General features: G+C 36.6%; 1 protein-coding gene across 2 annotated transcripts in view; it reads left to right on the forward strand.

Annotated features, from left to right (window-relative positions):
* Window positions 1-10,099, forward strand: part of SLC44A1 (solute carrier family 44 member 1) — a 139,490-nt gene extending 129,391 nt beyond the window's left edge. The window contains exons 14-16 of one of the 2 annotated variants that reach the window (XM_034664219.1): window positions 2,462-2,698; window positions 4,629-4,709; window positions 7,672-10,099. In XM_034664219.1, coding sequence (XP_034520110.1) covers window positions 2,462-2,698; window positions 4,629-4,709; window positions 7,672-7,695 — 342 coding nt within the window. In that variant the 3' untranslated portion in view covers window positions 7,696-10,099. Of the gene's footprint in view, window positions 1-2,461; window positions 2,699-4,628; window positions 4,920-7,671 lie in introns of those variants that run through there. The other variant, XM_034664218.1, reaches the window with a different exon arrangement.
* Window positions 10,100-12,739: the final 2,640 nt, after the last annotated feature.

Raw genomic sequence — 12,739 nt, forward strand, 5'->3', positions numbered from 1 at the left:
GGGATATATGTACTATTAGTCTCTTTCAAAGGCAGAAAAACAGACTCAGGAAGGTTAAATTTGAACTTGCTTGGAGTCACGGAACTAGGAAGTATTAATTCTGCGATTCAAATCTACATCTTTCTGATTCCAAAACTAGCACCCTTTCCTTCCTGCTTCTCACATCCTGCCCTGTGTATGAATCTCTACTATTGTATCACCAAAATTTATCCTGTAGGACAGAAGAGTCTAAACTTTTTAAATCACGTGCCTTATTAGAAAAAAATTTTGAGCACACTAATATATTTACATTTATTAATATATGTACAGCCTTTAATAATATGTAATATAAAGCCTAGTATAAAAGAAAATTTCAATAAAAGAGAAATATAATTTGAAGTCCTAAGTGATTCCCTTAAATACTCCTTGGGTATGTGTACCCCACTTGGGGACCACTGATATAGACCAGTACTTCTTATAGGCTGTGGACTTTATCAGAATGACATGAACTACTTTTTAAATGAATATTACTGGGCTTCATCCTAGATCCAGCCAATTGGACTCTGGGGGTAGGACCCAGGAATCTGTGTTATTCATGAACTCCCCAAGTGATACCTAGCCCCTCCATTGTTTGAGAGCCATTAATGTATCCTCTGCTCGAATAAATAAATGCATGACACCCTTCCATTATATTTGGGAGTAATTATTACATGTCTCTGACCTTTTTGGCTAAATATCATCAATTCTTGAAATGGTTTCTAATGTGACAATATCCAGCCTTCCACCTCAACAGCTTTTATCTCAATGTTGGTTTGTCTAAGCCACTTTTACCCTATAATTGGCTTTAACATTTCAAATGTGGCTTAACTTTTAGTGGTATAATGAGAGCATAAAGAACCTCAGTCCTTCTGTAGGGCGGATATCAAAAATTTGAAGAAGAGATATCAAAAACAGTGGTTTCATTCTAAAAACAAAAAAGAGTGAAAAAAAATGGATATAATTACCTATCTGTAGAAGTCACCCCAAAAAATAAGTAACTGTAAGAGGATTCCTGAGTGTTTGCCACAAAAAATGGTGGCGGGTCTTCCAAATTTTGGGCAGACCCAGATTTGCTCCCTAAAATCATCCGAGAAGGGTCAATTTATAGCCTAACCAGTATTTCGTCTAATGCATTATAACTCTTGCTTAAAAATAATGGTGAAGGAAAGATGCTTTGGTGTGGATAAACAGTAGGGAGAAGGCAAGAGAATTCTCAGTCTGCTCATTCTCAGCACTGGACAAGGAAAGGCTCTTGTGGCTCTAGAGGACTCTTTCTTTTGCTTTGTTATTTAATGCTGGATGGTAGGCCAATAAGGGGCTGAGCAAGACTGCGTTTAGGATTCATATAACCTCTCTCTGCTTTATATCCGTATCCAAATATTTGCTGAGTTTTTACCTACAAAGAATGCTGGAGTTAGCATCGTAAGACCATGATTTGGGTGGTATCTGCTCTTCTACTCTGTGACCTTGGGCAGGTTGCCTAGTGTCTCTGAGCACATTCCCTAGTCTGTAAAATGAGGATGATGATGAGGATGGTAGTGTTTAATTAAATGAATTAAACTATTCGTAGGGACTGAAAAGCTGAACTAAAATATAGTAAAAGAACCACAAGAAATGTCAAGTGCTGTGTGGGAAGGATCAGAGTAGGTCATTCTTGACACTACGCAAATTGGCTATTTTTTATATTCTTCTATGGTGGATGTTTGTGGCAACCTCTTTCCTCACAGGTAATCCAAATCTAAATTTCATGAAAATCATATTAAATTCACCACATATTCTGTATGAAATAAAATATGAAACAAAGAAAAAACTCTTAAAGATGTTTGTCGCAGCATTATTTATGCCAGAAAACAATATAAGTCTCCAGTTGTAGGAACCTGGTCAAATTTTAAGTCACCCATAAGATGAAATTAGGTGGCTAAGTATTTATGAAGCATTTATAATGATACTATAAATATTAATGAATAGCTTTTAATGATTCATATATAATACTATTTCATATATGTAAAATTACTTAGAGAAAAGTACATAGCAATACCCTGGAATGTCTATTATTTTCTTCTGAGTGTTAATAGGGCCATTTTCTAAAATAGGCATACATTTATTTTTAAAATTTATTTTTTAAATGTAGCCACAGGTGCTACATATGGGAAGTTTTAAGGAACAAGCATAACATTTGGAAAACATGACTGTTTTTCATGTAAACTGGAAGTGTTTCAAAGATGATGTTTTACTTATGTGATATGCACATATATGTGTGCACATATACAGCTGTATGTGTGTCTGCGGGTCTATGTGAATGATACTTCCGAGCGTGAGGTAGAATGAATGTATGCGACCATCATTTATAAATATTGAAGGGAGCTTGAAGTCTGCACATGATGAGGAAATAGTGGTTTTCTGTCATAGGCTATTAAATGTGCTCTTTTTCTCTCTGCTTCAGGTGCTGATAGTCTGTAGCACAGGCTTGGCTGGAATTATGCTGCTCAACTACCAGCAAGATTACACAGTCTGGGTGCTGCCTCTGATCATCGTCTGCCTCTTTGCTTTCCTAGTCGCTCATTGCTTCCTGTCCATTTACGAAATGGTAGTGGATGTATTATTCTTGTGTTTTGCCATTGATACAAAATACAATGATGGGAGCCCTGGCAGAGAATTCTATATGGATAAAGTGCTGATGGTAAGGACTTCAAATGCCCTCATCTGCTTTAGGGGTAAAAATACTAGTCAGAATGCCTTGCAAAACGTTCTCTGTATTTCATTCCTATTATATGCAACTGAGTTATTCAGAATTAGACCTGTAGTGCTCATGAATGAGCTTAGTCTTGGGGAAATCAGGGAAGAAGGTCCTCTTGGTATAGATGGGGACCATTTAAATACACCTAGATGGAGCAAACCCATGAATAGCCCTGAGTTCACATTATTTCAGACTCCTGCCGCCCTCTCTGCGATTAGATGGATTAGAATTGACTTTTTAAACCTCAGTGTTAGCCCTTGAATTGGAACATTGGACCACCGATGTTTTAAGTGCCCTTTCCTAAAGTGGAGCTCAAAGACTTCCCAGATTGTAGTACCTGCCTGTAATTCTCCATCTATCACCTTTCCAAATATTATTGCTGTCAGCCCCTTAAAACTCATTATCCTAAGTATGCCAGGCCAAATTGAAGGTGTTTCATAATGAATACAGATTAACAGACCCATGATTGTATTGTTTTCCATTAGTCAAGAGCCGAACCTTTACACAGGTATTACATTCAGATTCTTAATAGTTATGTAGCCTCTGCAGCTTCCCTATATTAGAATCTCAATAGAAATTTTTTAAAAATTTAGAAATCCTACTTAAATGGTTCAAATACTGTTATCAAGATCCAATGCTACCAACTTAAGGATACTTCTTAATAATAGTACTTTGCTATTAAGCTGTGTAATATTCCTATCTGAAGAGTGGGTAACATTGAAGACTAAACATTAGACATTGAAATAACAAGTCCTCTTCCAGGAGCATGGTTTATCTAGTTAAATCTAAAATGAATGTGTCAATAAATAAAATAGATTCTTTTTCTTTTTTCCAATCACAAAAATTCCAAATGATTTAACTGACGTATTTGGTACTGATTATCTCTTTCACTGAGAACACCATCAGCTGAATTTCGGACATTTTCGTAATGTCTAAATTATAATTCTAACTGTTTTCATGATTGAATTTGACTTGCGAGCATTCCATCTCCTTTCTGATTAAGGCATTTAAAAGAATTTGGGGATGCCTGGCTGGCTCAGTCAGTAGAGCATGTGATTCTTGATCTCGGGGTTGTAAGTTTGAGCCCCATGTTGGGTGTAGATAAAATCTTAAAAAAAAAAAAAAAAAGGAAGAACTACTTGTTTTTTATTTTTTAAACCCCTGATCAAAAGCTGAGTAAAAGAAATACACTTTTTCTTCTTTTAGTTTTTTTTCTGTAAGAATGATGAGGATATTTAATGGAGAAGTGCTCCATAAACTTTGACAAGATAGAAATGTTTCCTTCGGGGCATAATCCCATTTTAACTACTTTTGACCACAGATTTTGGTGGTTACTTCCTGTCTTCCTGCTTTATGGAGTAATTTCAAAGCCAGATAGACATTTTTTTTTAAGTAGCTTATTTATGGTTTGGTAAAAACCGTATTCTGGCCTTAGTAGTATCGATGCTTTCTTTTACCTTCTAGTGTTATTTTAAAGAGAGGGCTTCTGGAGTAAAATGTTCTTGTTGTTCCATTTAACCTTGGTATGGAAAAAGTAAAACAACAAATAAAACAATAATCTAAGTATGGGGAAATAGTCCTCTTAAGAAAAAAAAAAAAAGTTAGGTATTTTCTCTTCCAAAAAGAAGTAACATTCTCTTTGAGCCTAAGGGAGATGATCCCAACAAATGGATGGATAAAAGATTTTATCTTGACAAATTGCAGCCTATCCACACCAACGTAGCAGCTCTTGTGTTGCGTAATACTATTATTTATTGCTATGTTTTCCCTTTACTAACATTGTATCCGAAATGTAAATGCTCCTTAGAATTCATCTACCAACCACCATCTGAAAGGACCTAAGACTTTATGCCATTTGATCCGTATTTTGCAGGAGTTTGTGGAAAACAGTAGAAAAGCAATGAGAGAAGCTGGTAAGGGAGGCGTTGCCGATGCCAGAGAGCTAAAACCGATGGTAGGTGGAGATGAGGAGGTGGCCGGCCTCCAAGAGTTTCATTTTCACTTCCTCTCTCTCTCTGTCTTCACTGACTGCACTTCCTCGGGAGAAGCTGTTGTTATCTGTATCACGCAGGATGTGCTGCTCTTTCTGTTTGTGTGTTTACCCATCACTTGGATGGCAGAATTCTTGTCACAACTGAGATCACCTTCTGTAAAAGTAAGCTGAAAGGAAGAGCATCTTTTTCAGTGCTCATGGTGGGGAGGAGCTATTTTTGTCCTTAAAGTAAAATTGCTGTTTCTGGGGTAGGGGGTGTTTTTTGTTCTTGTTTTTGTTTTTTTCTTTTTAACTGTCAGTGTTTGGTTTTCATCTGATTGAACATTTGGTTGTACATGTGAACTGACAGTTTGATTTTTGTCATTTTTAGAAGGTGATAATAATTCCTTTCAACTTGCTAAAATTCATATCCCCCACTTTTTAAATATTGGTTTGTTTATGTTGCTGTCTTTTATCCTTCGCTGACTTTTTCTTCTGTTGCCTGGATTGTACTTTCTTTGTTTCTTAAGCTATTTTTCTGTAGAAAACAAGGTTATTTCCATCAACACTCACATTCCCGCTCAGTAAGACAACCTGGTCTTCTCTAACCTCAGCTTAATTGTGAGAAGGATAAATTATCTCTGGTCAGTGATACATATGAATTATAAGTACTCTCATTTCACAAAAAGCAACTTAATCAGTGTAAGAGAATCCTGAGTTGCTTTTCCCACAGATATTCTCACCTCTGCATAATGACAGATGTCTCTTGCATATATTTGTGTAATTACTGCTTATTTTACAAATGTATTGTTCTTAAAGAGCATTTGACTTCAAAATATTATATAATTGCCTATACCCTTAAACAGTTAATTTTAAATAACGTGCCTTCTAATTGCACATAATATCTAAAAGTGTGAGATGAAGGCCACTTTTTCTTCTTTCTAGTTTAATAAGTGGTTGATTTCATAGGTTTCCATCTTGAGAAATACGTAATATAAAACAAGCCCATTTAAATATATGAGAGTAAAAGAAATGAGTTCCTTTAAGGTGGGGGGGAGGAAGGCTATATGTATATGCAAAATAATTGCATATTCAACCTAAATTAAAGCCTCAGCAGAATGTTTAGATATAAACTCTTTCCTCCACAACCCCTTCCGGGGCCTATTTTGGTTTTGCTTTTAATAACACTGATGATTATAAAGTCAAACCTTCAATGTTTACTTCCCAAGGTACAGATAACTCTAATCATAAGTAAAAGGATGTAGAGCTCTTCATTTTAAGCATGCATCAGCCAGAACTGTATTGAGGGGGCAAGGGGCACCATCAACAATGCCACCGGTCTGGTTCCTTGCCTTCCCTACCCTTTCTTTCTATATCCCTCTTACTTGACACTGGCATACAGAAACAACAGTAAAGATTCTTGCCAGCCTTCTGGTGGCATAGGTAAATGAGGAAGGCTTTCTTCCTGTCACTCTTGGCTTATCTTACTTGTTCAGTAAATAAGGTTCCCAGCCTATAACTTAAGAAGGTGAAATATAGAATCTTAAAATATAAACTATCTTCCCCACCACTTTCTGTCTTTCCAGGGGTTGACATTTCTATTAAATCATTTGTCAGTAATAATCATTTTTCAAAAGGGAGAAATTTGTGGAGGTCTAGACTAGTTTGAACCATGAATTGGCTTATTTCTGCATTATCCTTTAGTGAAAGATAAATTGTGGTAGACCAGAATGCAAGTATGCTTTCTCTTACCTAAACTCTAATTCATAGGTAACAGTACTAGGAGAATTGCCCAAGTTATGTGGCATCTTACCAGAAGACAAGAATTTCGAAAGATTTTTTTTTTTCTTAATATTACTTTCAGGTTTAAATTAATGCCACTTAACTCAAACACTGCTTTAAAATCTTCATTCATTTTTTGCTTTTATTTTATGTTGTTCATTAGTTCATTGCTTGCAGATTAATGGCAAAACTCTCCACTCTGTCCCAAAATATATCTTTTATGTGCATTGTTCTTCTGGTGCTTTGGACGTTATAACATTTGGTCCCTAAGAACGATGTTTTATATGGTTTAAAAACTTCCAAGGAGAGAAGTTGTGATGTTGCTCACAGGGTACTTAAATATTTTAAGCGTAATCAGTCCCGCTAATTCTTACCTCTCTTTTGCATTAGCATAATAAGAGTTGACCACCATCTTGGATGTGTCCCTCAATAATTAGGGATTGGTAGAATTTAGGATTGCTTATTTGTATTTGCTTGTTTTAATTCACATGTTATTCCCTTAGATGAAAGTTCTATAAAAGTGTCATACCTATTTTGCCATATATACAATCTGCTGTTTAAGTTCACTGGTCTATCTTCTTTCTTAATAGGATATTTTAATTTAGGTTTACTTTTAGCCTATAGGATAATGTTCAGGAAAAATGAGGTTTTAAATTTCCCTTTTGACAGGGGATCATTGAACTAAATATAAGGACTTCCAGTTTTCCTTTACGACTTTTCTTTTCTTTTCTTTTTCTTTTTTTTTTTTTTTGAGAGAACCTCCCTAGTTAAGGAAACTTTGAAGGTTTGTGAGGTCCTTCTGTACATCTTTAAATGATTTTAGAAACATTGATCAAATGTGATGTAGAAGTTTAAGAAAGACACATTCTGGCCTTCCGCATACGGGAAAGAATTTATAGAGGAAAGGGAGAAAAAACCTGGACACCGTAGCAGCATAGGCCAGAGACGTATTCTCTGCATACCTCAAAGATTACCCAGAAGGAAGTGTGACTTTCAACATTCATAGGAATTGCAGCCCCTGGAATATAGGTGCGGGAGAAGGGCTCTCAGTCCATTTTGCTTTGTTGCTGCTTGTGACCATCTGTGTATTTGTAACATCATTCATGATCTCCTTTTAATGGTAATTGTCTAAGATTCTACTCTGTATGACTTTGTTTTCTAGGCTTCGGGAGCAAGTTCTGCTTGAACCTAGCCGACCGTTACGGAACCCATTGACATTCCAAAACAATATATACACATAACTATGTATTTGTGTGTGTGGGTGTGTGTATATATGTATATGTATGTGTGTATATACATATACATATATATATATATGTATATACACACACACACATAATCAGCCAAAATCAGAGAAAAGGAACAGGGATTTAATACCTTTTTTATGCTTATTTTTGTCAAACATGTACTTCTTTCATACGGGTGGCTTTTACAAGGCAACTGCCGTCATTTAATGTTTTCAATTGTAATTGTCTTAATGGAAATGTTAAGATTCATATCTGATTAACATTTTTAATAACTTAGAGGAGATTTTAACTTTAGTTATTTAAATTAGGTAAAATGATTGTACCGAATTCTCTGTCTAAAGTTTATTCAGGGGTGATTTCCCTGATGTGTGCATAAAAATCAAGGTCTCATTTTACTGATGCATAAGTCCTAGCCAGAGGAGACTAGGCATATGCTTTCAGATAAATAAGGAGATACTCCAATCAGTTTTCCCCAATCAAAGAAGCCATGTCATTTTACTTTTAGAAACATACTAGTGGACTCAATATGGGAATTTTCATAATAGCTCATGCATTTGTCAGCCAACATTAAAAAGTAACCAACTCCTCAGGTATTTGTAGTTTACCCTAAGCTTCTATAAGAGAGTAGGTTAAAAAGAAAAGGGTAGATAATCTTTCTTATGCAAACTTTGTTCTCATAGTTTGTCTTTCTTTCATTTTTTACTTAGTAGCATCCTCCACACATTTGTGTGCCTGATTTGAAGGGAAGCTGGGGCGCCCAGCAACTTTAGCCTTTAAGTTTCTGTGTATTGATTTGCAGATTAAGTAATGCTGGGAGGAATGAAAAAGGGAGAGAAACGTGGAACACAAAGCATTGTAAATTCCAGTGCTTGGGCTTCTGCTTCTAAGGAGCTCCAGTGGCTTCAGGCTACGTGGCCATTTTATTCAAATGCTTGCTGTAAAATCTGAAAACATTCTGGCCGGTGCTCCTCTCCTCGGCAATTCATTACATATCCAGAATTCTACAGTGTTTAACTGAAGAATTGGTTATGTTTTGATCCTCGAGTGTTGAATATTCTTCTTTTCGTTTGGGAATGGGTTTGGGGTTTTGTTTGTTTGTTTGTTTCTCGTTGTTTTTCTTTTTTATTCCTGAAGCTTACCAGATATGAATGGCTAATATTCCATTGTTCTGCTTATTGTAATGGTGAATGCTTTAAGAAAAAAAAAGTGTAATTTGCTAAGAATAATTCATGATCTGTTTATGCGATAACTCCTTTTTGTTACGATTTTTTTAAAAAAAGCTATTTTTGTTAATGTAAAGTAAATATTTCAGAGCAAATTTTTTAAACTTATTGCACTAAATACAGGCTCTGTACAAAAAAAAAAAAGCCTCAGCATTTTATCATTCCGTGGAAGAAGAATCTTTTGAAAGAAAGCATTGCCTCTTACCAGAATTAGACAGTGAATTAGACCGTTATTATGGAAATGCATACAATTAATGTCACTAGGGCTTAATAAGCAGCGGTTTGCTCATGTGCTTGCTTTCAAAGGGTTAGACCTTTAAATTGCTGCAAAAGGTAAATTGTTTTTTTTTCTTTCTTTCTTTCTTTTTTTTTTTTTTTAGTATCCGTGTTCTTTACTCTAGCTAAGCTAAAATTTGCTAAATGCCTTGGTTTCTTTTCAAAGCTCATGTAATATTTCTGATTTTTCAGAATATTTGCAATAAGAGTCTGGATTTAAAAACAAAAACAAAAACACACACAGTTAAGAGCTCATATCTTGGCAAGACCTGGGAAACCAACATTGTGAAAATAGCTGTTTTGAAACAATAATTCTCCAGAAGTTAACATCTAACATCGCCAGACAGTATCATTGTACTCTTTTTGTATCATTTGAAATGGAACAAATATAACTATGTAACTAACAACTGTCCAAATAGATGAGAGAGCAAATCATGTAAGAAAATCCAGAACACCTTCTGTTTCCTAGCCACACAGATTTTGGACATTAAGAAACATTGGGAACTAAATTTAGGATTGGAAAAGTTTGGAAGATGAGTATCAGAACAGAAGACATTCTAGGAGCTAGCTATTTTAGGAGATGTCCCTCCAAAGTGACCTGATGGGAGTCTTGAATTTGGAAATTAGGTTCTACTCACTTGGACATCCCAGCATCACGGACTCTTGCTGCTCCCCTGTTCCATTTGCTCACAATCTCAGCTATTTGGAAGCCACAGGAATGCTTTCTAATTATCATTTGCAACTAGAACTGTAATCAGAAAGAAATTTTGTATTTTTGTATAACTTGATTGTGTGCCATTTTATATAACAGGTCCTGTTTTACAAATAAATTTTGTTTTACTAACGTTGTGTTTAGAAATGATGATCTGTGTGTAACCATGTCATTTGAGTTCCAAATTAATTGCCAAGCTGTGTCCCCTAAGTAAATTTGTGTGCCATGTAAGCAGATATATGCATCTCTGCATATGTATGTTACACAGGCACACACACAGAGATATTTAATATATAGAATATCACTCTCATACGAGCTTCATTCCTTGATACATTTTATAAAGCCTCACAGAGGCTTTTTAGCAATATCTCAGTGTTTGAGGTTATGTTTGATATTCCTGCTGCCTCTTTCATTCATTGCAAGTCATTCTTCAGCTAGCTCTGGGCTGCCTTACTGCTATTCGCTCACTGCCTCCATCTTTGGCCCAAGTGAGAGGAATAGATGAAGAACAAAAATTTCCTGTGGTATGTGGTGACCTGAGTAATTTTATAAGCCATTGCCTCTGTGTTGTGGTTTTTGTCTTTTTCTGTGGTGGATCTTCAAAACTGTGTTCAGTGCTGACACCTCCAGAGTTATGGTCAAGGTCCTCTATTGGAAATGGTGATTGGGTGACCAGAGTGTCATCACTGTGGGTTCTGCCATCAGGAAAAGGCTCTGGTACATGATTTGTTTTTTTAAGATTTTATTTATTTATTGGACACCGAGAGACACAGTGAGAGAGAGAGACACCAGCAGGGAGAGTGGGAGAGGGAGAAGCAGGCTTCCCGCTGAGCAGGGAGCCTGATGCAGGGCTCGATCCCAGGACCCTGGGATCAGGACCAGAGCTAAAGGCAGCCGTTTAACGACTGAGCCTCCGGTACATGACTTAGACTTTGCAGGCTCCTGCCTCAAGAGTGAGTGCTGCTGTAATAGAACATGGAAGGGAAAAGGTTGTGTTTCAGTATAAATCCAAGAGACCTATCTTCTGTGGGAGACTTAACCAGTACGTTAGGTAAACATTAGGAATTTAGCGAGGGCATTGAGATTATATAATCCTGGCATGGATGAGCAGCGCTCAAAGCAGGTTGTTCCTTTAAACCATTTAATGCAATGCTTAATGTTTAGGATTAGAGCTTCTATCCTATCCTATAGCATGGTTAAGTCCCACGTTACTGCAATTTAAGAAGCTTAACTGTGCATTGGTCCCCAAACTTTTTCCATAATCGTTGGGGAGGAGGCACTCACTGAGTCTCTTTTAAAATTATGCTGAAAATAAGTTTTTTCTTTGTAGAGATGTTCCCTTACTCTTATATTTTCTTTTTTCAGCAAAGAACATTAAGCCACTGATTTCCAATACCATTGACCTTGGAGTCTGCCAAGGGCCCTTGTCTTTCCAGGGCAGTTTCAGGATTTCATCCCAGTAGGAGGTAGTTAAAGAGATGATCTCTTCCTTTATCCTAGTCCTGAGCTGCTGCTCTACACCAGAGTAATGCTTCTCCCACCAGAACTGCGGGCACCAAGTATCAGGCCCTATCAGTGCCCGCGAAGCTTCAACCTTTTCCACCATGCACCAGTACTAGCTAATAAAGGCCATTTCAGGAGATCCCTGCCCCCCAACCCACCCCATCTGCAAAATAGGACTATGGGGTCAGTTCCAAAACCAGAGCTGCCAATTATGGTGACCTAAGCATTTTATTTTATCTTTGGTCAGTAACCTCATTTGAATTTCTGGAGTTTCCAGTAGCCTTAACATAGCCTGTGAGAAGTTACCTTCAGAAAAGTCTTTAAGCTTTCACCTTTCAATAAGTTCTCTACTACTTTTTTATTGCCACTTAAAAAACAAACAAACAAACAAACCCTGAGGGTCTGGAGGCTTATCAATGCACCTGCCACAGTTAATTTCTGTTTTCTTTTCATATATTCCATCTGACAGATAGGAGTGCTCTCTAAGGGCTTGCCTAGAGTTGTTAAGACGTGGCCTGTGAATATATATTGGAAAATTGCAGGTTCGTAAGTAAATACACATAAAGCAGAGATTTGCGTATTATAAATTCACAGCATAGACTGCCTTTTGCTTTAAATGCATATTCATGTATCTTTGTGTACTAAGGATGCATATTAGCCCTTTTGAAAAGTAGGCACTGTTCAGATACAGGGCTACTTTTGGAATTAGCTCATCTTTGATTAGTGGCACAGAGCTTAAATTTTGAAAGCAGGACCCTTGAATGTGCCAAGAGAAAAATCTAAAGGTTGTAACAAACTTCAAAAACAAAACAAAAAACTAACTTTGTTGTATACACTTGTCAATTTAAAATAGCACACTCTCCCCATTCAGATTTCGTAAATATGAGCCAAATTCTTGTTCTCCACATTTTAAGAGGAAAATTTTTTTTAAAGATTTTATTTATTTATTCATTCGACAGAGATAGAGACAACCAGTGAGAGAGGGAACACAGCAGGGGAGTGGGAGAGGAAGAATTAGTCTCATAGCGGAAGAGCCTGATGTGGGGCTCGATCCCATAACACCGGGATCACGCCCTGAGCCGAAGGCAGACACTTAACCGCTATGCCACCCAGGCGCCCTTAAGAGGAAAATTTTAATCCAAGATTCAAATCTTTTAAACTGTCTTTCTTACAGAAAACTTCAAAGTTTTTAAATTTGAGAATTTCTGTGGGAAACCTTTCTATAGAAATACTACAGTACCTTTTCTTCCTTCCCATCTTCGTGATTTT

This window comes from Ailuropoda melanoleuca, chromosome 7, assembly GCF_002007445.2.
Source record: "Ailuropoda melanoleuca isolate Jingjing chromosome 7, ASM200744v2, whole genome shotgun sequence".
Lineage (NCBI taxonomy): Eukaryota > Metazoa > Chordata > Mammalia > Carnivora > Ursidae > Ailuropoda > Ailuropoda melanoleuca.